This window comes from Gymnodraco acuticeps, unplaced genomic scaffold (assembly GCF_902827175.1).
Source record: "Gymnodraco acuticeps unplaced genomic scaffold, fGymAcu1.1, whole genome shotgun sequence".
NCBI classification, from domain to species: domain Eukaryota; kingdom Metazoa; phylum Chordata; class Actinopteri; order Perciformes; family Bathydraconidae; genus Gymnodraco; species Gymnodraco acuticeps.
Genome location: NW_022989810.1, coordinates 3,100,116 through 3,123,697, shown reverse-complemented (window position 1 = coordinate 3,123,697; position 23,582 = coordinate 3,100,116). Strand labels below are relative to the sequence as shown.

General features: G+C 40.8%; 3 protein-coding genes across 3 annotated transcripts in view; 1 reads left to right on the top strand and 2 right to left on the bottom strand.

The window, feature by feature from the left end:
* Window positions 1-4,706: 4,706 nt before the first annotated feature.
* zgc:172323 (uncharacterized protein LOC564165 homolog) lies at window positions 4,707-8,540 on the bottom strand. Its single transcript, XM_034230354.1, has 11 exons — window positions 8,317-8,540; window positions 7,980-8,139; window positions 7,698-7,847; window positions 7,137-7,256; window positions 6,957-7,052; window positions 6,738-6,872; window positions 6,546-6,656; window positions 6,342-6,452; window positions 6,088-6,212; window positions 5,116-6,003; window positions 4,707-4,913 (listed from the first exon to the last, which is right to left on the bottom strand). Exons 1-11 carry the CDS (start codon window positions 8,538-8,540, stop codon window positions 4,820-4,822), a joined length of 2,214 nt encoding a protein of 737 aa, XP_034086245.1. The 3' UTR covers window positions 4,707-4,819.
* Window positions 8,541-12,329: 3,789 nt separating this feature from the next.
* tstd3 (thiosulfate sulfurtransferase like domain containing 3) lies at window positions 12,330-15,808 on the bottom strand. The gene is made up of 4 exons (XM_034229300.1): window positions 15,443-15,808; window positions 14,513-14,680; window positions 13,380-13,539; window positions 12,330-12,907 (listed from the first exon to the last, which is right to left on the bottom strand). Exons 1-4 carry the CDS (start codon window positions 15,564-15,566, stop codon window positions 12,850-12,852), a joined length of 510 nt encoding a protein of 169 aa, XP_034085191.1. The 5' UTR covers window positions 15,567-15,808; the 3' UTR covers window positions 12,330-12,849.
* Window positions 15,809-16,308: 500 nt separating this feature from the next.
* The window catches only part of usp45 (ubiquitin specific peptidase 45), a 43,724-nt gene continuing 36,450 nt past the window's right edge, over window positions 16,309-23,582 (top strand). The window contains 5 exon segments of the mRNA XM_034229291.1: window positions 16,309-16,624; window positions 17,610-17,712; window positions 18,146-18,315; window positions 18,739-18,839; window positions 19,076-19,176. Coding sequence (XP_034085182.1) covers window positions 17,610-17,712; window positions 18,146-18,315; window positions 18,739-18,839; window positions 19,076-19,176 — 475 coding nt within the window. The 5' untranslated portion in view covers window positions 16,309-16,624.

The window sequence follows — 23,582 nt, the reverse complement described above, 5'->3', positions numbered from 1 at the left end:
TTTCAATTATTAAATTGATTTATTTTACAAAACAAGAAAACGTGTCCTGTGAGAAGCCTACTGCATCTCCAAAACGTTGCTAAAAACGTGTCCCCTGCATTCAGCATGTGACAATGTTTTTATAAAAAAGTGTATGCAATTTAAAGTTTGATCTTTTCTAATCTTTATTTTGAATCTTTTAAAATGCTAAATGTGGAAATATGTGATTTTGACCTGGAGAAAATAAGCAAAAAAAGAACAGTTCACTCTACTTTTTGATGTAATACTATCAGCCCAACTTTAACCACGCTGAGATTATCATGGACATAATATCCTATAATATAAATGCATTCATTATTTCAGACAGACTCTAATGACAGGATGATCCAGTTGTTGTTTATCAACCTTCACTGGTATTAAAGGGATGTATTGTGAGGGGACTTGGAGGCAGAGGGAGTCTCCAGCATGTGGCTGTGCAGCAGGTTGTTTAATGGAGCCTTTTGATGCTGCAGTGATGAGTCTGGGCAGAACAAGAACCTGTGGGCGAGCAATTCAGAGCATGGACATGTTGACCTCTGACCTGTCCACCGTGGACAAGTAGCCTTTTAATGCCAAACATAAATGACTATTTGATTAAAAAAATCTGAAATATAAAAAAATCCTGATGTATTTTATTTAATAGGTTATTTCAAGGATGAACAAATAAATAATGAATTACATAGAGAAAAACAACACATTCCACAGTTCAGTTTAAATCAATATATTCTTTCATTTCAGTGAGAAATCTTGTTTGTTCATGAACTATATAACAAAACGCTATAAATAAACTAACATACATCAATCTCCTTCTCTCTCTCTGCAGGCTGCTCCTACTCAAAGAGGTTGAACGACACGCGAACAATCTCCTCAATGGGCGCTATGTTTGCGCCTGGCTGTGCGGAGAGGTTATTTATTAACGCCTCGCCATTTGCCGCTGGTTCCCATCCACCCCTGCTCTGCTTTAAAACCGTGCTCTTCTCCACAGTGAAATGAATTATTCTCAGAGGGAGAGGGGGGGGAGGCCCAAGACCTTTCCTTTCTGTTTGCGGAGAAGTCGCAGTGGTGAATCCCTGCTCCACGGTGCGCTCTGAGAAAAGCTCGGTGTCAGAGTGAAAGCAGAGTTGGAAGCAAATGGGATGGAACATTTAATTAAATTAAATGGCTTGACCGGCTCTATTGTTCTTTCTCCCTTTTTAAAAATAAGACACATTAATTACATGGTCGGATCTTTATCCTGGGACAATATTGCGGATTGATTCAGCAGCATTCCGCTAGTGCGCTTTTCTTAAATGAACTCTTTAATAAACGTAAATAACGACCCGAGAAGAATCGGATTTCGGGAGACGTTTTTATGGGCGGCTCTGCCTGACTCTTGCCAGCCTTTTTGGGGTTTTAACTGTCTAAACGGTGGGGCTCTGATTTAACTGGTTGGCCATTAATGAGCCATGAATATAGAGGAACAACCTGTCTGCAAAGCAACGCGGTAAATACAGAGAGCAATGCCCCACCAGGGATCTCCATTCATGCGCCGTGACTATCCTTCAGGGGTGCCAAGGGTTCACCACCACCTCTCCTGGACTGGTTTCAATGGCCTACCATTTAAGACCCCTCCGAGCTCGGAAGAAAACACATTTTTTATGTCGACCCATAAACTTTGTTTGGGTCTATTCAGAAGAGCCCAATCATTGTCCCACTTAGCAATGTGGCCTATTTCTCACAGATTCCCACGTCTTAGAAATGACTCTTGTGTTTGTCTAAAATCAATTTATTTCTCCACATGTAAGCCCACACCTTCAGCAACTCTCACATTAACTTGGTCACACGTCTTACAGGCTAATTAAAAAAAAGAAACTTAAATCCTCTCGCTTTTGGTTTTCTGGACAGGTTGAACTCTGTTGAGCCAAAGAAATAGAACTTCTTCTTATTCCTTTCAGATTTCTAAGAGAAAGGCTTTCGGACAGGCCTGTTTATCTTATTCCTCGCCTTTCTTTTCTTTATGTTATACCACCCGGGCATATTAAAGGTGTTCTACTTTGTGTGAAACCTGGGGAAAGATGCAAGCTGCACCAATGGTAGACCAGCTGCTATGATGCGGGTGGGACATTAGCGACGCGTTTGAATAGTAATTATGCTTGTATGGGACTCCCACCAGATGACATGATTGGGATTTTAACCCAGACTTATATTCAAAATCGCATTAGAGAGGAGCCGAATAAATGCCACCTGATTCAACGCTGTTCATGCGTGATTTCATTCAGAAAGTGGGCTGCACCGTTTCGGTATTCAAAGTCTCTACAAAGTTTATGCGCCGGTCTTTTTCAGGCCACATTTCCCTGACTTAAAGTCACTTTGTCTCGCATGAGGAGACGCGGATAAAGGCGTGTGAAGTCGCGTGAATTGATATGTTTCGGTGTACCTTATAAATTCATACCTTTTCTCACTCGAGCGCCTCAGAAAGAAAGTGTCACTCAGGCCGATTCTCTCTGCTGTCCAACGCATTTAGCAGGAGATCTATTTGAGAAGTTCATTCCTAGGCAAATGTATGCAGGCAGGGCTCTGCGTGAATAGAGCAGCGTGTCAGCCGACCCTAATTGGGATTTAGCCACCCAAAGCATATGCACAAAGTGACAGAGAAGCACAGGTTTCAAAGAAAGTCACAACTTTTGCCCTTCTTGGTGAATATAAGAAAGCTCTTTCCCTCGGCTCAGGGTAAAAGTGCATTTTTCTCATAGGATGGAGGTTAGTGACCCAATTGGCTTTAGTGTTATTGCAAACTAGAAGTGTGAGAAAAACCACTGTTATGGCAAAGTGCATGTTTAAAGACACGTAACCTTGACTTGCCTGTATGTTTGAACGGGGCCAGATATTTCAGCCGAAGTCATGCTTATTATCTGAACAAATACCTGAATAATGTATTGTTTCCCCCCTTTTTCGTTTATGTTTTAGACAGGCAAAATTCACAATTTAGGTTGTTTTGTAGCGGAGATTCTGCAGTAATTAAATACATTCTAGAAATATAAATAATAATACATGCCTATTTATAATAACATTACTATTATAATACATTTAATTAAAAAAGAGCATATTAAATAGAAGAAAATGTTATATCTAAGTCTGATAGGTCATATATTTGCAGATTGAAAATGTTTTGGAGAATGCTTTTTGGGGAAAAATAATGTGTTTGTATGTTTGTTTATTTGTCTGTTTATTTCACTTAATAACAAGCCTCGTTCCTTCCAATGCATAATATGTTGCACCGTAAAGACGAAGCACCATGGAGAGCTCCACATACCACGCACACGCACAAACACATAGACAAACACACACTCTCCTGCATGTCTGTTAATTGTATTGATAATATATTCCGTCCCATCACTTTGACGAGAAGTGCATTTATCTCCATGAACCTCAGCCTAAATATATAGGCTGATTTATATACATCGTTCGGGTCGGGTGCACATTAATAACTCGCTGTAACAAAATGTAATCTAATGATATGAGCGTCTCGCGGCTCCTCATTATATCGCCGATTGACAGTTCTAGGTTCAAACTAATTGTCTCCCGCGTTTCGGGTGGGATGAGCTTGTGGAAATGATGTCCGAGGCAAATATTGATTATTTTCTACATGAGGTCTGAGCATAATCATCAGACAAATTACTTATTAAGCATTGATATAAGATGATTTAATAGAGGCACATTGTCTTTAACGATAATTATGGTAATTTCTAGTCTTTATTGAATTACTTTTTTTCGTTTTAGTATCTCAAATCTTAGTGTGTAAAAATATATATTATTATTATTTTCTTTGGCAATGCAAATTACTCAGATATTCTGATATTCAGCATTTTCTTTGATAGGAACTTCTTTTAATTAACTATTAATTTGTATTTCAATATGTTCTGTCCAAAATCTTGTCCAATCATATTAAGCAATACATATTAAGCAATTTTGATCATTCCTTTCTTCGAAAGCAAAATAATTTAGGGTTCTACTAATGTAAAAGCACTCTGTAAAATGATATTACATTCATAATCTACAGTTGACCTTATTCAGATGTGTTCATTTGTAATAATACTGGCATAGTCATGTTATTGCTGCCATAACATCACTGGTTCTGTTCCTATCTTTTGTTGCAGATTCTCTTAGTGTGTTGCATGTCTCTACGCCCTTGAACAGGACACTGAGTGTGTTTGGCATCTGTTGGCCGGATCCAATCGCTCCCGATCAGCAGTAGGAGGAAAAGGTGTGGATATGGATGGAATGAGGACAGGAAACGGCTGTGTGCCGTCACTCTGCTGCAGGACAGAATTTGAATGACTGACTCCTTAGCCCTCAAGAAAGTGTCAGGATGACGGCCTCAACCCTCAGGTGACTCTGTCTTTCTCTCTGTTCTGCTCTTCCCTCGCTACTTACTTTCCCTTTTTTCACTGCTCATCCATCCAAGCTAAAGCTACCAAAATATGCAACACTTCATTCCATTCTTGAAAATAGTATTCATAACATTCTTTGTCCTTATAAGGCACATCAAACACAAACACTGAAAAAGACATCAAGAAAGACAAGGGTGATTGAATGCTGATAGCTTTATTTTTGGTAGAAAAAAAGGGGGAGGGTAAGGCATGCTAAAGTTTAGAGGTGTTGGCATTTAAACCCTATGAGCTGAAGATTTCACTCTGGTCATGGTCTTCTTGTCCAGGGCAAAGGGTAAAGGTCAGAGCCCAGACATGGGCTGGTCAGTGCAAAGCTCAGAGGGGCGTGGAGGGTTAAGGGCGAGAAGCGGTCACTTGGGAATTCATTCTGCTCATTCCTCGTCAGAGTCATCGGCTGCACCACTGATGATGTAGGTTTGTTCCTGGTGGTCCATCTCCAGCACGTTATCCTCATTTTTCACCGTTCTAAACATCAGGAAAGAACACATAGTGAAAAAGAAAAAAAGGTTTGTTCGACTTCTTGATCCCTGCTGCCTGTATGCATGGACTTATACCTCACCCTGTCAGAATATTGGTTAGCTAATTCCTTCTTTATCAAAGATGTTTATTTTCGGAGTTTTAGTGCTATAGGTATGTTTAAAAAAATAGGAAAAATAGATACCTTTACCTAATGAGTACCGTCCTCCTCTCCGTCAGCTCCACAGCCTGCTCTGCGTAAGGCTCGTGGACATCATATCCATCCGATCCATATCCTATCCCGTCACCAACTCCTCCACCAACTTTCCCCATTCCACCAACGGCGGACAGTGCATCACCTCTACCCACACTATCAATTCCCCCGCTGCCTCCGATTCCGCCACCCATTCCAGCAGAACCCATTCCTTGTTTGTTACCTCCATCTCCATCTATGGCTCCACCACTTCCATCACCCGCCCCTCCACCAACACCGCCACTTCCTCCTCCGGACCCCATACCACCATCCCCAGTACCCAATCCTCCAGCACTATTGCCCAGACCTCCAGCACCAGTGCCTGCACCCACAGCCCCAGCACCCAAACCTCCAGCACCAATGCCTCCAGCACCAATGCCTCCAGCACCCAGTCCGCCAGCACCAGTGCCAACACCATTCATTCCTCCAGCACCCATTCGTCCACCACTACCCACACCTCCTGCCCCAGCTCCTACACCAACACCCCCAGCTCCTGATCCATGACCATAACCGATATCAGCCCCTCCTGCCCTACCAGCAAGGCCCATCTTGTCATCTGGACCTCCAGCACCCATTCTTCCACCCATTCCTGCAGCGCCGCTACCTAAACCCGTTCCCATGCCACCTGCACCCATAGCACCACTCATTCCTGCTCCACTCCCCATGCCACCAACACCTCCCATCATTGTGCCGCCACCCATTCCACCAACACCACCCATGCCTCCTCCTCCTCCTCCTCCTCCACTGAAGCTCATCCCACCACCAATGGCACTCATGCTACAACTTCTAAGAGAGAGGGTTTGCATCATGCCAGACAGCCGCAGATCCTCTCCTTCAACAAGTTTCCTGTTACAAAAACAAACCAATGTTATCATTTATTTAAACATATTTAATGGCATTAAATCCATTGTATCACATGTTTTCCTTCACCTGTATGTTGTAATTTCAATCTCCAGAGACATCTTGACGTTCAGAAGGTCCTGGTACTCGCGCAGGTGCAGAGCAATTTTCTCCTTGTAGGATTTCAGCTCAAACTGCAGGGCCTCAATCCGAGCCTATTAGGTTAGCAAAACCATCAAATGACTGTATGAATTGATCATCGCTGTGGCTTTGTATCTGCATGCATATACAGTTGAATCTGGTGTGATCACATGCACCCTGGGATTATACAAGCCTATATTTACCTGCAGGTCTTCCAGTTCCTTCTTGTACTTTTCTTGTGTCTCTCTGATCTTGAACTCAAGAGCTTCATTCTTCGTCCTCAGGGAATCCAATTCACGGTCTTTGTTTTGGATCTAGAGACATTTCATTGTGATTCAACTCATTCAATATCAATTGTCAATCACTCCTTATTTAAAAAAAAAAAAGAAATCACTTTTAATACTCACATCCTTTTTGGCACCTGCTATTTGATCTCTAATGCCTCGAACCCTATCCACATGCCTTGACGTCTTACTGGTCAGATCTTCAAACTTGCTTTTATACCATGAATCCATCTCCTAATAAAAGGGATGAAAAATGTATATGAATGTAATCTAAAAAACAGAGATCTTGACCCAGCTGATGTGTGATTATTTTACCTGGAGATTTTTGGCTGATATGTCGTCATACTGGGTTTGGATTTGTTTCAAAGCGGCTGCCAGGTCAGGTAGCTCGAATGCACTCTGAGCTGTCGCGTGAGCTGAGTAGATCTTGCTCATGAGCTCCTCAATTTCCTGGGGAAAAACATTTCATATTAAGTAATCAGGAAAAGGAAAGGCAAGCTGATTCAATCATTCTTACGTGAAGTTGTTATCCACCTGTTGATGGACCCGTTTTAGGAAATCAATTTCAACCTCCAGCTGCTCCAGCTTCTTCTCCAAGGCGATGCGAGAGGATGTGGCTTTGTCAACATCCTAAAGAACACACACCACGATTAACTTGGCACTGCAAACTAATTTGAAGACAAAGGAGAAATTGGTTAATTAAATGCAACCTACTGGACGGAAGGTTTCAATGTCTAACTCGGCTTTCCTCCTCAGCTCCACTGCCTCCTCATATTTGATTTTGATTGCCTCCAGTTGAACAGCTGTGGAGTCCTTCGCAGCCAAGGAAAGGTCCTAAAAACAAAGAGGCCAGAAGTAATTTGGTTTCCTTTCAGATTAGGAGGTTTGTGCAAATTGTAGATCAGCCACTTTTGCATTATCATTTTCTATTTGAACTTATTTCCTGTGTGTGTGTTTGCGTGTGTGGTTTCAAATGTAAAATCAAGCCATCTCATCTGTGTATAAATCATAGCTGAAGACAGCTGTGCTCCAGGACACCTTAACACGCAGAGGCACCTCTCTATTTGCCTGCCAGAAATAAGCCTGTTACCAGGTTAGCAACCTTGAAAACACCAAGTTGACATCTTGTATTGTTGCTTGGATGGATCCAATACAGCTCAGTGAGGTGTAAACCCTCGCCGGAAACAAAACAATTCAGTCCTTATGGTCTACTAAGCATGTGAAATGTAAAAAAAGGAATGGAGGCGATGCGCGGCTTGGAGAATTCTGTCTCACCCGCTGAACTCTCATCTGGTCAGCAATCTTTTTCAGCTCCCTCAGTTGTTCCTCGTATAGCAGGCGCAGACCTGATGGATTCTCAAAGCGGTTCTGGTATGCCTCGATCTCAGATTCCAAAAGCCTGTTCTGCTGCTCAAGTGATCGGACCTGTACAGGAACATATCTTTTGTGATTTAAAGTGTGTCTAACAGACACTGATATGTTTCCTCTCCATTTACATAGGTATTGATCTGTACTGATAGAATAAGTCAAATGTGGTTAGTTTGAAGGCCGCTTTACCTTGTCAATGTATAGAGCCAGTCTGTCATTGAGAACAATCATCTCCTGTTTTTCAGTTGTACGTGTGCTGAGGAACTCTTGGTTCTCAGCTGCAGCAACATCCAGATCAATAGCAGGTTCTCCAGTAGGCCCAACACACACCATGGCTCCTGCACTCACACTGAAGTCACCCATGAGCAAAAATACATCACATTTACTGAAAGAGTAATATCATGAGAGAATGTCTTGAAACAGAGCAAAAGGTAAAAATGTTTATAACGGCAAATAATAATCCTACTATGTTACTCATTACCCCTACATCACTCCATCTGTAGCCACTGCAGTTGACAGTGCTTACCCTGCCCCACCAATGCGAGTCCTGCGTGCGGCCGAGACGTTCCTCCGTCCCGCTGACTCCACACGCATGATCCCGGCCCCTGATCTGCAGGAGTAGCCGGCGGAGGCATGACGGGAGTCTCTCCTGGTGGGGGATGGGCTGGACACCCTGACCTGGTAGGATGAGCTGCTGCTGTCCTCAAAGTGACGGCGGTAGGACGAGATCCTGTCCTGGCTGCGGCTCATGGTTGGGTTTTTCCTCTGGTTCTCTGAAGGGGGATGGAGGAAATCCTCAAAATACTCAAGCAAGGCCTGTCTGTGGTACTCTACAGTACTGCTTTTCAACCTTGTTTGCACTCTCCGATTGTCAACCCAGGCTCTGGTTTTATACTTCCCATTTCTAGCCAAACCCTGGCTTTGTAATGGACAGCCCAGTTCATGCCATCACCTATGGAATCTCGAACCTCCACACCAACTCAGGCTTGACCTGCTGCTCAGATATCTGCCAGCAGCTTGTGAGGAGCAGAGCTTAGTGGCTGACCTCATCACCCATTAGTCTTTCTGTAAAACACAGAGTGTGAACACGTACAGTATCAGCCTCCCTTTTATCAGATAGATTTTGCCAGGATTATGGTACATCCACCGCCAGACCTGGGCAGCAGGCAGGCAGGCAGGCAGGCAGGCAGGCAGGCAGGGTCCGGCAGCAGCCAGTAGGTAGAGCAGTGATGTGATGTGCTCTGATGGGACGAGGGACTTTAATTGAACCGAAGCTGAGGGTGACCTGATGAGGCCGCGGCTGCAGAGGAACAAAGAGCCCCAGCTAGATTTGACATAAATTAGTACTTATTTGTCTGATCTGTTTCCAACATATTAAAACCAAAGTAATCAGAAAAAAAGGAAAATGAAATGAACTGCTTCTGAGGGAAAATAAGGAGGAAGAAGAAAAGGCAGGGGGTTGAAGTCTGGAGTTTACGGTTGACATGGCACGGTGATATGAGGGGAGAAACAGTCACTGTTTCCCAACACCTACAGGGTCAGTTAACGCTGCACTGTCCTTAACATTTACTGTAAACATGAACTACCAGCAACATTAGCCCTCATTGAGAATCTGACACTCACACACACAGATAACAACAGAATAACTAAACCATAAACTGTCTAAAAGTCAGATGATATTAGTTTTCAGCACATTGAAAACATACAATCCAAGTAATAAAATGCTTTTAAGGGAATACTTAAACCCCAAAATGATTATTTGTATATTAATCAGAGATGGCAAAACACACATCCTTTACTCAAGTAGAAGTACAGATACTTGTGTTTAAAAATACTCTGGTAAAAGTAGAAGTACTGACTTATTTACTCAAGTAAAAGTAAAGAAGTATGGGCTTTGAAATGTACTTCAGTAGAAAGTACCCATAACTAGCAGCTGTTTTAAAGAGTACCTGACCTCCCTTTATATTAATAGAACAATAATGTCATTGTTAGCTAATGAATGTTTCCATGCTGAACAACGGCTACATGACAACGTTCTCATTGGTCCCTCTTCTTTAGAGAAGACCAGGAAATGATGGATACACGGATCGTGTTCAAATCAATAGGCACGCAATGACTCTAAATAATAATGATCACGCATCAAACACACATTCAAACTAAAGGAACCAGCCTGATTGGGAAATGTAAGAATTAGAAAGTACAGGTATTTGTGTTCAAAATGTAAGAAGTAAAAGTAAAAAGTCGTCAGAAAAAGAAGTAGTGGAGTAAAGTACTGATACCAGAAAAATGTACTTAAGTACAGTAACGAAGTATTTGTACTCCACTACTTCCCACCTCTGATATTAATAACTAACCCTCTTACATTGAAGACAAAGAATCTAAATAAAATAAAATATAGAGACGGTTTTTGATGTATTGAATCACAATATCAGTGAATTCAATATCAAACTTTCATACAATGTCTGCAAGTCTCATTTGAACAGAAACTCCTAATTTTAAACACAAGTTGTGGATCTGCACAAGTATGAGGCGGTTTTCTTCTGATGAACAGGATAAAGAGACTTGTATTATACTGCACAATTTTTGTGAGTACAAACAGATGTTTTTTATTGCTGTTATAAGCATCATTATTATCTACATTTTGACCCTAGATCTTGCAGCAGTGTGGAATCAGTCCCCTGAGCAATCCACCTCTACTAAGCTGCTATTTTCATGTTGAAATCAAATAACAGCACCAACATATTGTATTTTCTATTACCAACTGTATGAAGCCTCACTCAAAATGCTAACACAATTTGACCTCCTATGTGTTTTTTGTATTGTATTCAGCTAAAAACAGCTAAGGAAAACCTAAAATAGAGATGGAAATCCTTTGTTTCAGAGTTATTGATTTCACTTTGTCTTTACATTTAAATATAAATATGAACAATAATGTGGGGTTTTCCTTGGCTGCTTGGAGGATACTGTACAGAGATGGCATTCATACATATTTACTCATGCATCATGAAAGTCAATTATACGTCAGTCTCCTATGTGACATGATTCAGAATCAACAGCTTGATACTAAGTTTTGTAAGGCACTTGGATACATTAAACTCATCTCTGGAATGTCATTTGTGTGGTCTGTGTGGACTTTCAGATCAATTCATAAAAGGGAAAGTCAAAAGAGAACAAAGTCCATGGCCGTGGTCGACTTACAGAGGCATTCTTCTCAGTTGAGAACAACCGCATTCATTATCATGGATGACGGAGGAACCTGTTAATGGTCCCTCGAGGGTGGGTGGCAAATTCATACTGGGACACAGTGGATATTAGACATGGCCCTTCAACACCGTAGATCATCTGAGTCCCAACGGCTGTCACCTCAGCCGGCCACCCTATGCCTATTTATAGAAGAAATATATTCAGACAAATGTTTTCTCATGTCCTTTTTAATAGAACCAATGGCCATTGTCCATAAATTGCAATGGTGGGATGCAGATAAGGGAAATGACTCAAGTATTGTATTAAAGTAACACTTTGAGCTACTTTACTTGGGCAATTTCTTCCACATTATACTTATACTCCACTACATGTTAAAGGTAAATATGATACCTTTTACTCTATTATATTTATTTGGCAGCTTAAGTTACTTTGAATTTTTTGATTATTAACACACATTCTAAAAAGTTATTATAAAAAGTGTTTATTATTGATTGAGCTACCCATCAATCAATTCATACAATAAATAATACAAATTACATACACTTTTACCAGCTGCAATAATGAAATGATAAACACATTCATGGATCAATAACTGTAATCCAGGAATATATAATGTATATGATTCTGGAATGGGCTATTATGTAGAATGAGTACTATACTTTTTGCCCTTGAAGTATGTTTTCAGTACTATTTCTGTACTATAAAAATGGAATGAAGTTAGATACTGAATGCAAGACTTATAGTATTTTTACACAGTCGTATTGCTACTTGTACTAAAGGGGCCCTATTATGCACATTTTTAGGTTCATATTTGTATTTTTTGTCTCTACTGTGACATGTTTACATACTTTAATGTTCAAGAAGCTCTTTATTTTCCTCATACTGCCTGTGCTGCAGCACCTCTTTTCACCCCTCTGTCTGAAACCAGAGCCCAGTCTGCTCCGATTGGTTAGCTGGTCGGCTCTGTTGCGATTGGTCAGCAGCTCAATGTGTGTGAAATGTCCGGCCCCTTATCATATCACTTACAATGTGTTGGAGCGCTAGCCAATAGGAGCGCCAGTGTTGCGTAGTTATGTCACTATGTTGGTGGAGTAAACAAAGGAGTCCAATGGAGGCGTTTCAGGCATGGGGGGAGTTTGTGGGAGAGAAACTCCCACTGGAGAGAACTTTGTGATGTTAGCCTTGGCAGACCATTTACATGCACAAAAATCCATATAACACACTACAGAAAAGGGAAAAGCCCCCTAAAAATAGGGCCCCTTAAAGTAAAATATTTCAGAACTTCTTCCTCCATTTATAAATTGTACAAAAAAAAAATACAAAACACACTCCGAATATCAGTGTTAATCAAAAATTATATTAGTATTTATTGAATGAGTTTGGCAACAACTGCAGATGCATCTATGACAAACAAAATATTTAATATTTAAAACACATGATCCGAAATGCTGAACTATCTGTATTATGAGATGGATGGCAGTCATTTGCATAGTCTGGAAACAAAATCTCTATTCATCGTATATTCATGATTGTAGTATGGTTTACAACAATCAATGGTGATATATGTGTCTATTTAAAAGTTGTTATCAGTTTTAAAAGATAAATTAATTAATGTACAAGTAACTTCAAGTGACATTGCAGTATTTTTTAATACAATCAGCAGCAGAGAAGTGTTCTGGGCCCTCCTATTTCAGTCTTTGGGATTCACAGACAAGATTTTCTTTTTAGAACTGGCTCTTAAAAACAACTTAAAAAATAAGGAACCTTTTAAAACCCCTCCTCGTTACGCACTCTCACTTGCCAGTCAGATCTTGAGTAAAGGCTTTAAATATATTTCTTTTTCTTTATCCTCAGATCAGTCCTGCTGCTCATTTTTCGACCAGTCTTGCCATCCACCCAGGTAATTATGAACACTGAAAGGGAGAGAAAAGGGAAGAAAGTGAATGAAATGTTGCATAAACACAAGTGACTCAAAAATAAAACTGCACTAGTTTTACTTTCCTGGATCAACATTGTATTATGCTGCATTTAAAAAGGCATATATTGGTAGCATTTTGAGCTAATTACCATTTCTTCCCTTCTTTACAGTCAGACACTGGCACTCTATGAAAAGAGCATTGCATGATGGGTTGTCCTCACGCACAGGTCAGTAACCTCAAGTTGGTGAGACTTATCACTGGCTCACTATGAAATGTGAGATATGAACTTAGCCATAACATTTGACTGGTACAATAGCCTTTGCCTGTGATAAAAAAATGGTTTTAACAAGAAACAACAAACCTTATTCGTTGTACATGGCTAGAATACTTTGGTAATTTATTAATTTAACGATGAGGTGAGAAGTAATTATCTTTGATAGATTTATGGCAGGGAAACATGTCTCACTCTTTGTATCCCAGGGAGGTGGCTGTGTCTAGGGCGTTTTTGCTCCTGATCCCTGCCAGACAGGTGAACACGATGTTATCTGTCTGCTGGGGCATTTCACCTCCGTACTTTTCATTGAACTCTTCTGCATCCAGCTGGAGGGCATTCCCCACCTGTGCCACTGCAAAATCAAACCAGCACATACAAATGTAGTATTAGAAGTCGTACTTTAAATATATGTTATTAGGTAAAACCAAACTTGAATGGGTCTGGGAACAATTGTGAGTCAAATCAGAATGTCAACCATTAGGAACGTTTTTAAGTAGACTTCTAAACTGGGAATGTAGTATTGTCTTTCCATATTATGTTTCCTTAATTAATGGCCTGCTATTATAAACTGAGACTGAGGAAACCAAGCAGCTCCAACAGAGCCCTGGGTGTGCGTGCTGATGTATAAATGTTTTGTGTGATGATTTAGGACATTTTTAATGACCCCTGATAACATACCAGTAACACAGTGGTTCTCAACCTACTGTAGGGGATGGGACTCCCAAGGGGGAGTACACAGCACTGCACACTGAAATGGAGAGTCTGTATGTAACCCATCCATGTATTAGGAGGAGTGGAAAGCTACTATACATGTGCCTTGCTCAACGACAAGGTGAACTCGCAAAGTAACAGTGCACACTCCATAATACTTATCGAAGTCGATAGGGACTTGGCTTGGCAACTGGAAGGTCACCAGTTCAAGTCCCGGCAAGACCAAGTGCTACCGAGGTGTCCCTGAGCAAGGCACCGTTCCCCACACTGCTCCCCGGGCGCCGTTCAAAATGGCAGCACACTGCTCCTAACACTAGGATGGGTCAAATGCAGAGAAATAATTTCCCCATGAGGGATTAATAAAAGTCCATCTTATAGACAGGGCTGTTATTGTTATAATTTGTGCTTGGATGTGGGTCTTAGAATAATCATATACCAACTAATTTAACCACTTGCCAGCATAAAGTGCATCTATTTATGCACACAGATTATGAGCTATCACTGCGTTTTGAAGTGTGGAGAAGCCACCTGGAGGAGTAGGGATTGGATCTGACGTTATATTCATGCCAACCTAACACACATTTTCTGATTATTTTAGGAAGTGTAACACTCACGGGGGACGTTAATTGACCCGGGGATGGAGCCATACTCCCTGAGCTCCCATGGCTCCCTCACATCTATTACCACAGCCTTCCTGCAAGACAGGAGCTGCTTCAGCTGCTCATAACTCACATCTGTGCTCGGTGGCGCTGAACTGAACCCGCGGAGCAGCAACTCTGTGTCTGAAAGCAAAACCAGAGGTGGAAGAAGCACTATAGTGAAAGAGGCAATATCAACTTTTGAAAATACTCTTACAAGTAAAAGTCCTGCTTCAAAGTCCTACAAGTACAAAAGTGTTGATATCAAAATATGTACTTAAATTACCATTACCATTATAGGCAATAGCCAATTTCATAATCTTATATATTAAACTACTGGATTATGATGCATAAATGTGTTCCTCATTGATGGTAAAGCTACTTACATACTCAATACTGTGGACAATCCCCACAGGAACAATTTGGGGTGAAGTGTCTTGCCCAACAACATGCTGACTGCAGTGGGGTTTGAACCTGTGATCCACACCAAGGCTCTCTCCACTGCGCCACACGCCTCCTTTTATCTATATTGCTCCTACATATCTTAACCTTACATTATATTGCAATGTTTATTAATTGATTTATGTTTTGTAAATAATGACTGCATCTGTTTAGTAACTAACTTCCAAAACGTAGTTGAGTAATACGTTTAAAGTAGTATTAAATGAAAAGGCTCAGTTAAATGCAAGTACCTCCAAAATGAACTTTAGAATAGTATGAGTAAATGTACTTCATAACATTGCACCATTGAGCAAAACAGACAGCATGAACATTTTCACAACATTATAGTGAGTCACGAGCCAACCAGCTGACATTTAAATGGACAGTAGCCTAGAGACGGGAGAACTTGTTTGGAAATTGTACACCGTTAATGTAGTAATAATAATAATATAATGTAAAGCTCACGTTTGCAATCGTGGTGAGTGTTGACAAGGCTGGACACAGAGCTTCGTCCTCCAGGCAGGACGGTACTGTTCCATAACAGCCTCGGAACAACTGCTGCAAACCTCCAACACCTTCTGAGAGCCATGAGTGAACAGTTACACCCTGGTTTACAGTTTATATTAACACTTCGTCAACATAAAACCCTAATTTCGCAATTATACAGCGAGCTACAGCTACTAAAATTCTAACTGCTCACCCTGCCAACAAGGACATGCGCATGCGCAGAAGTACGGATACTGATCCCTTCAAGGTCTAAAATACCCTCTCCCAGAGTAAACGGCTCTGGCCTCTCATAAACTGCTCTTATCAAAGTTATTGTACCTAATATATCAAAGGTCAAACCATTACCAACACACGTCAGTGCTATGTTCTCTAAGGGGCAATCACTTTTGCATCAAAGTTTGATCGAAGAGATAATAAGATATATTAAATAATGCACATGGTCATAGGAAATCCGGCAGAGCTCTCTCCACATAAGTCCATTTATTTAATATCAAGAGTTATCATGATACTTCCATCATTGCATATGCCGGTTTTAGGGGCATGCATGGCTTTTTTTTCTGAACACTAATTTAACAATGAGTTTTGAAGATACCACTAATTTCACATAAAATAAACAGAAATGCTTGACATAATAATTCAGTTTGCACTTATAGTACGACACATAAGGACACCAAAACCCGTGTCTTTAAATAGAACATACGAACAAACCAATCCCCATAGTTCCATGGTTTTAAAACGTTGGAAAGGCTCCTGAATGCCTCAGAAACTGGTACGCTTTGCCTTTTTCTAAGACATTTCCCATTGAACGTGAATGCAGCATTAGGCCAAGCTGAGTTGCCGTAGTGCGTCACATGTTGACTAGGACTGCCAGTTGATGCAACCGAAAGCTTAAACAGTTTTAGAGAGTCAAAGGCCAACACGAACAATTATTAAGAAAATGATGCTGTTATTATCGGTACTCTGTAGTTTGCACTGACATGTCTTAACATCTCCGTTTATTGTTGGATAAAACACACGTGTTAATGTTGTATTTATTCTGACAAGCTAATGTAGCTAGCCTGTTTGCTAGCCAGGAAGAGTTGACATCTCACTGTTGGCTTCAGGTTAGCTAACAGTCAACATAGGAGCTAATATTAAGAGGTGAGTTCATACAGCTTTACCAAATACAACTGTGGGGAAGTTATTTATTGTTTCAATGTAGGTCCTCTCGTGCTCATCTCAATTGGACTATCGAGATTGCTTGGGGCTTCATAACCAGACACTACTATGTAACGTTTGTTATCTCTTAACATGGTATCATATTTTATTTGGCTAGCTATATTTATTCTTAGTGACGTACTATGAACTATTTGGACAGTTGCATATTTAGTTGTTTTGGCTTTAGTAAACAATGGTTTTGAAATAGTAATGTGGCTAGGGATAAGTGATTTTTGAAGGGTGCTTTGGGGTGCTACAATGTATTTAGGAATGACAGTGTATAAACAGTTTTAAACAGACCCTAACATTTGAGGACGATTTTTTTGGATATCTATCTTAGACGTATTACCTACTATATAATTATAAGGTCCAAACAGTGGCATATTCTTATCAGGCAAAGTCATCCACTCCACCTAAGAAGTGTTTAACCAGTCAAACTGAGGGTGTAAAACCCCTTAAACCAGCATGAACTAAAAATGTCAGCAGTTAATCAACAAGGAAAATAGAAATATCTGTTGATGTCATTAGGAGGTAGAGCTAAGTCATTGGTTACATTGACATTTTATACATTTTATTTGAAATTGAGTTTCTTAAAAGTCAGGACTATGCATTAAAAGAGATCAGATGTAATCAGGTGCTAAGTAAATACCCTCAAAACAACACATTAGGTTGGCTTGCAACCACTGATTCATTTTAGATCTACTGTGCCAAGTGCAAAAAGCAACCATAATCATGTTAATGTACATGTATTTTTGATTGCCCTCTAGCTAGCTTTCAATATATTGTGTGCTCCAATAAGTACAATTATCATGGTAGGTATAGCCTTGTCCAAGTGTTGCTACATTCAAGTACTTTTGTTGAAACACATGTTAAGATAGTTTGTTTACGTAAAGCAACACCTATGTTTGCCCTTCATTTTTTTATTCAGATGCGGCTAAAGGACCCCTTCTCTTTGAAAGCCGCCGATATGACTAAGCGGACTAATAAACCGAGGAAACCTCGAGATGAGGAGTCATCAGATGAAGTCAGCGGTAAGTCACTGAAACAGCACAGTGCACCAGACTGTTGACATTGGGGCTGTATATTTACTTTTGTAAAAATGTTCACCAAGTTTATTAAAAAATGTACCAAGTATATGAATCCCCTGCCCTTTACTAATTAAAGTATTTAAACACAGCATTGGTTTCAACTAAACTGCAATCGTTTAAAAAAAAACAGCAGGACAACAATCTGTATGAATACCCATAATGGCATGTGTACCTTACAATGGATTTTATGAAGGTACTTGTCTTTCTGATTGTGTGGGGATGTCCCATCTCATGTTATTCATTGTAGGTGCTGTGCACATCGTCCCCCTTTCAAAACATAATCACTGAGAATTGTACAAATGTTCCTAAAAGTTTTTTTGAAAGCTACATTTGAAAGGGTAAATGTGTCATTACAGCATATTTTGTTTTAAACCAGGGTTGACATGCCAGCATGTGAGTAAAGCAGTGGACCTGAGCTCAGTGAAGAAGTCGGTGCTCTCCAACGTGTGGGTGGTGTGCTCTGAGTGCCTTAAGGAGAGGACCATGATCGATGAAGAGCCAGCAGCATCCCATGACATCCTTGTGTGCTTAAAGTGTGGCTTCCAGGTAACAAATATTTGTAATTGTATTTTTCAATAGTAATCAGTGCAAACTCGGGCTGCACAATGACATTGGTGCGTCATTGGTATCTCCAGATTAAGGCTTTAAAGTAATATTAAGTCCACTATGACAGGACAACAAAATGTGCTTGTTGAACCAGACTGTTACAGAAGCGCGTGCAAACACAAGTATGTCTGCTCCGTTGTTGACAGCTCAATGCACATTTTTAAATGATCCCTGTGGACAAAGATTAAATTGTTTTGTAACGTGTGAAATGTGCCAAATGTCCCTAGTGCTGCCTTTTTTTTAAATTGCATGCTGTACGTTAACACTAATGGAAGTAGTTTTCTTATTTTGTCTGAGAATATATGATAAACTTGTTAACAAAGATTTTTATCTTTAAACAAAATAAAATGTTCTTTCTTACAGGGCTGTAACCAGTCTGGGGTCCAGCACTCTGAAAAGCACCACCAAGCTTTCAATCCGGAGTCTCACTGCATCACCATCAGCCTGAGCACGTGGAAGGCCTGGTGAGAAACCTCAAATTGCATTTATTGTCAACTTTATAAAAAAACAAGCCTATACACACTGCCAATGTGTGTAACCTTGCTATGACACACGTCAAGATGCCTCCATCTTTGGCTTTACATAAAAAGAAAATGGCATTGTGTTTTCTATACATATTTCCAGACCTATATATCATTTACCATATTATATTTTACAGAAACCACAGAAACTTAAATTCCTGTTTGTCTCATTGTGTCAGGTGTTATGAATGTAATGAGGAGCTCTCCACTCACTGCAACAAGAAGGCTTTGGCTCAGACGCTGGACTTTTTACAAAAGCACTCCGTCAAGGCTACATCAGGTAATGTGTTCCTCAACACGGCAAAATCCTGGAGGTCTAGCCCTTTACTGATGAAAGCTTTGGTTACAGACAATGCATCTTCGCTTCAGGGATGTAATCAAAAGTGTTTTTAACTTAAACAACCTTGTCAGTCAAAGTAGAAAACGAGTGGCCTCTGACACGGACAACCTGTACCGGTACTCATGTTGAGATTATTGAGATAATGGTACATCATTTTGTATAATATGTGTCTGCAGTGCCTATGCACCAGAGCACAATGACTGTCTAGCTGAATATGAATGGAATATGAATGAAAGGAATGGAAATAACTGGTCATATAGTTTCAAGTGTTTTACTGTCAGTGATCCACCCATCTGACTGCAGTACACATGCTCCCCCTGGTGGTAGTGGTCATCTAAATCCTTGGATCTTACCTGTCATTCTCAGTATAGAGGCAGCTAACATGTGTGTTATGAGGGAATATTGCAGTGTGAACCCCCGGTAATAGGGGTGTTATTTCTTATGAATGGATACTTCTCTTTATGCTGAGGGCTTGCAGTTTTTCTTTAATGCCTTCTTATGGGTATAACATGGGCAACAGAACGCGGTTTATTGCTTCGGCTTTCACCTAAATGAAATTTGCTTTCCATGATGCATAACATAAACCTAGCAATAGGGAATTAAATTATAATAACTACGAAAAACAAGAAACTAAATATAGACTAAAAGAAATGTGCAAATAAAAGTAGGAAAAATATACTAAATATGTACAATATATGTGAAATAAAATGAAAGATGAATGGAAGAAAATTGCAATAGGAATATGATCAAATATGTCAAATATAATTGTGAGTTCCTAGTTGTAGTTGTGTCCACCATGTTAGCATCTTGGCCATAAGGGAACTGAGAAAGAAAGTAAAAAGAAAAACATTTGAAATACATTTCATATTCTGTACTTGTTCACAGTGAGATCAAGTGAAGAAATTCACTTAAAAAAGTATTTGAGTTGTGTTGCAGCAGGTTGCATTCATATTTGACAGCCTGTCTGCCTACTATTAGATTATGTCCTCTCACTTCACTCAGGCCACCTGAGCCATCCTTGCCAGGTCAGTCAACCATATAGATATTCTACCCCCGCCCCTCGACCCCTTTCCATACTTACACACTCCCACACCTTCTGTTCCTGCCTCCCTGCTCTTCTCTTACGTTGTGCTGGCATGTTGAGAGGCCTCCTAACAGGCTGTAGCTGATCAGGGTGGTGGGCATCGCCACTCTCAGTCCCACTGACCGCCTCAGCTCAGCCCAGTGGCCAGAGGCCAGTGAGGCTGGTCCCCAATCAGTCTCTCAGCCACATATTTAGAGTTTGTGGGATTAATGCCACAGCAATCCACCCCCACCCTGCACACTGCATCACTGCACACATTAGCGGAATTAAGGCGCCTGAGCGATGCTTCCTGGCTGGGTTCCCTGAAGAACAAGAGCAGCTGCGCGGGGTTCAGCAGCCACTGCTCTGACGTTCTTTTGTCTTTCCATCGCTATCTGTTTCCGTCCCTCGCCTCCTCCGCCGTGCCGCTCTGTGTCTCACCACCTCTGGGCCTGTGTGCTGCACTAGTGGGAGCCAGGGTCCTCAACAAGTCAGTTCGACTGGATCCTAACAGCTGGAGCGCACTAACTCTCAGCGGACACACACAGACTGTGGAAAACATCATTCAACTCAAGCAAATACATTTTTTTCTTTTGATCTATTTTACACCTTTTTTTTTGTAGCTTCTACAAACGGTTTTATGTTTCAGAAAGAGTCAGAACAAGGTGAATTTTAATGAAATAATGTGTTCTTCGCAACAGAGAGCACATGCTGTTCCTGAAACAGTCTTTTATTTGTGAAGTACATTGCAAACCTGAGGAATTTGCACATTCTTTGAGTAAGTTGTGTTTTTAGAAGCTACACCAAAGCACAGAGCAGCGTTTTAGGGACAGGACCTCAAAGTACAATAAATTGAATATCAAACATATTCATTCAAGTTAAATTCACGCATTACTAATAATTCTGCTCTGAATGATGCCGTTTCTTTATTACAATATGTTGTATTTTCAAGCCTAACCTACAAAGAAGGGTTTTCTATGTTAGTATATCTGTGCTGCTACCTGTGATCCACGTTGGTGGGAATCGAGCTGGACAGTCGCTTCCTACAGCTTCCCCTTTGACCCTTTTAAATTACCTGTCACCTCTGCTGCCGCCCTATTGTTCCACACCGGTCGGCCAAATTGGTATGGAAGCGGGCGGCCATTGTTGCGGCAAAAAAGGCGGTCGTTGTCTGTCGAGGAGCTTGTGAAATTGCATTTCAGTATGAAGGCCATGTTTTTGGTAGCTGCCGCTGTTGTACGCACAAAAGAGCCCCGGCAAGGATATATTTTTTTAAGAATCTATAATAATTTTGTACAACAACAGCTCAGGGTAGAAAGAAAGTCGATTAACTGTGCTCCCTCACCATCAAGGCTTTCAGCTCAAGTGCCAGAGTCCCAGTAAAAAGCGAGTTGACCTCAGGGAGCTAGGATCCAGCTTGTTACACAGACAGCTGGGGTGGCTTTGTTGAGCAAATTAAAATGTTGGTTCTGAATAGGCACCAAAGACTTTTTGTCATTGAACTCTGTCAATTTGGTGTTTTATGGTAGCGATTGTTATTGGTACTGTATCATTAATTTCGCAGCTAAAACATTCTGTTACGTAAATCTGGACTGTTAGGCAGTACTGTATGTCTATTTTAAAAGTGAAGTGTTAACCATAGGGCTGTGCATCTTCACTGGTCTCACAATTCGATTAGGATTATCCTGTCACCGATTCGATATCCCGATGCATCACGATTCATATCAATGCGTTGCATCCTCAATGTTCTATATTACTGCACATGGCTTATTTTTCATCAATGCATACATGCAGTAAATACATATGAACTCTCTTTTTATTATTTAGAAAGTGCTTCAGAAATCAATAACATAAATGTCTTGACATTCATTTATAAACCAAAATAAATGAATTGTATAGGTCTAGCCTCCCTATATCTATGTGTGAAATTGTTCCATCCTCAAAAACTAAAAACTAATGCTTCTGCAGTTTAGCTGCAGCTTCTAGCAACGGTCTTCTGTTAGAAAAAGGACACTGAATGTCCTGAATGTGGCATCACACACAGGACTTGAGTCTGAACACAGCAGACAACAGGAGTATTTACAACAGCATATAACAACTAAAATACTGCATGTGGGTGCACACTTACATTCTCTGTCTTACTGTTGCATAAATCCCATGAATGTATGAGATTAAGTTAGCTTCATTATATCTCAGTGATTAAGTGAATAATAAAGTTTCTATCGGGTCACTATCAGCCTGTCACTCATTATTTTCAGGGAGGGGGCGGGGTTTGGAGGAACGGAGAGGAGACGGTGATCGCGGAAGCCTTTCCTCCTGCCTTCACAAACTTTACACACGTATATATCGTCTGAGAATTGCAAGAGGACATTCATACTTTGCAATCCAAGACGTAATGAAATCCACCAAAAACCTGACATGATTGTAACGCGAGTATTTTTTTAAAACATAAATCCCTGAGCCTCTGAGCCGCAGCGACACGGAGTGATTCAGAGCGGGTCCTTCTGCTGTTGGTTCTGGACTGGTGTTGGTGGATAAAGCAGACTGCTCCGTGTTTGGTGTTGCTGTCACGTCTGTTCCCTGATCTCTGCTCACTTTGATATTCAAGTGACAGAAAAAAAGGATTATAGCTATATCCAGGGTTCGTACGGGTGCTTGAAATCCTTGAAAATGCTTGAAATTTGAGGTGGTGTTTTCAAGGTTGGGAAAGTGCTTGCATTTTGGTAATGGTGCTTGAAATTGAGATAAAGTGCTTGAAAATGTAAATGCTTTACTTTTACAATAAATTGCTGTCTGACTGAATAGTTCGCTTTTTAGATTAAAAGAAAAGAATTGCTTCGCTTCTAAATAAAACAGCTCCGCTGCGGCCTTCCCGCGCTATGCGCGCGACCTGCAAGTGTTTGTGTTACGTGTGACCTGGGCATTCTGATGAGAGTGATAGATGACTGTGTGCCAGGAGGTTGCAGTTTCAACGAGCGTTGGCTAGCAGAAGACAAATACAAGCCATGGCTAAGACGAGGGTCAAGCCCACGAGTAGCCTCCTGCAAAGTTTGCAAAAATAACGATGCGAGAGTCTGCGCTGACGAGCCACATGAAAGGTACGCCGGAGTAGAGCATTTTAGATTAGGCTAACGTTGCATGTTACGTTTGTTGAAGCTAACGTTAGCGAGCTGAATAGCGAACTCGATTGAGGGATAATAATAATTGCAGGGGACAATCATTTCAGAGGAGCGTACCTATGTTATGTGCGTTACAGTCGCCATCCTGCGGTGTTCAGAGGATG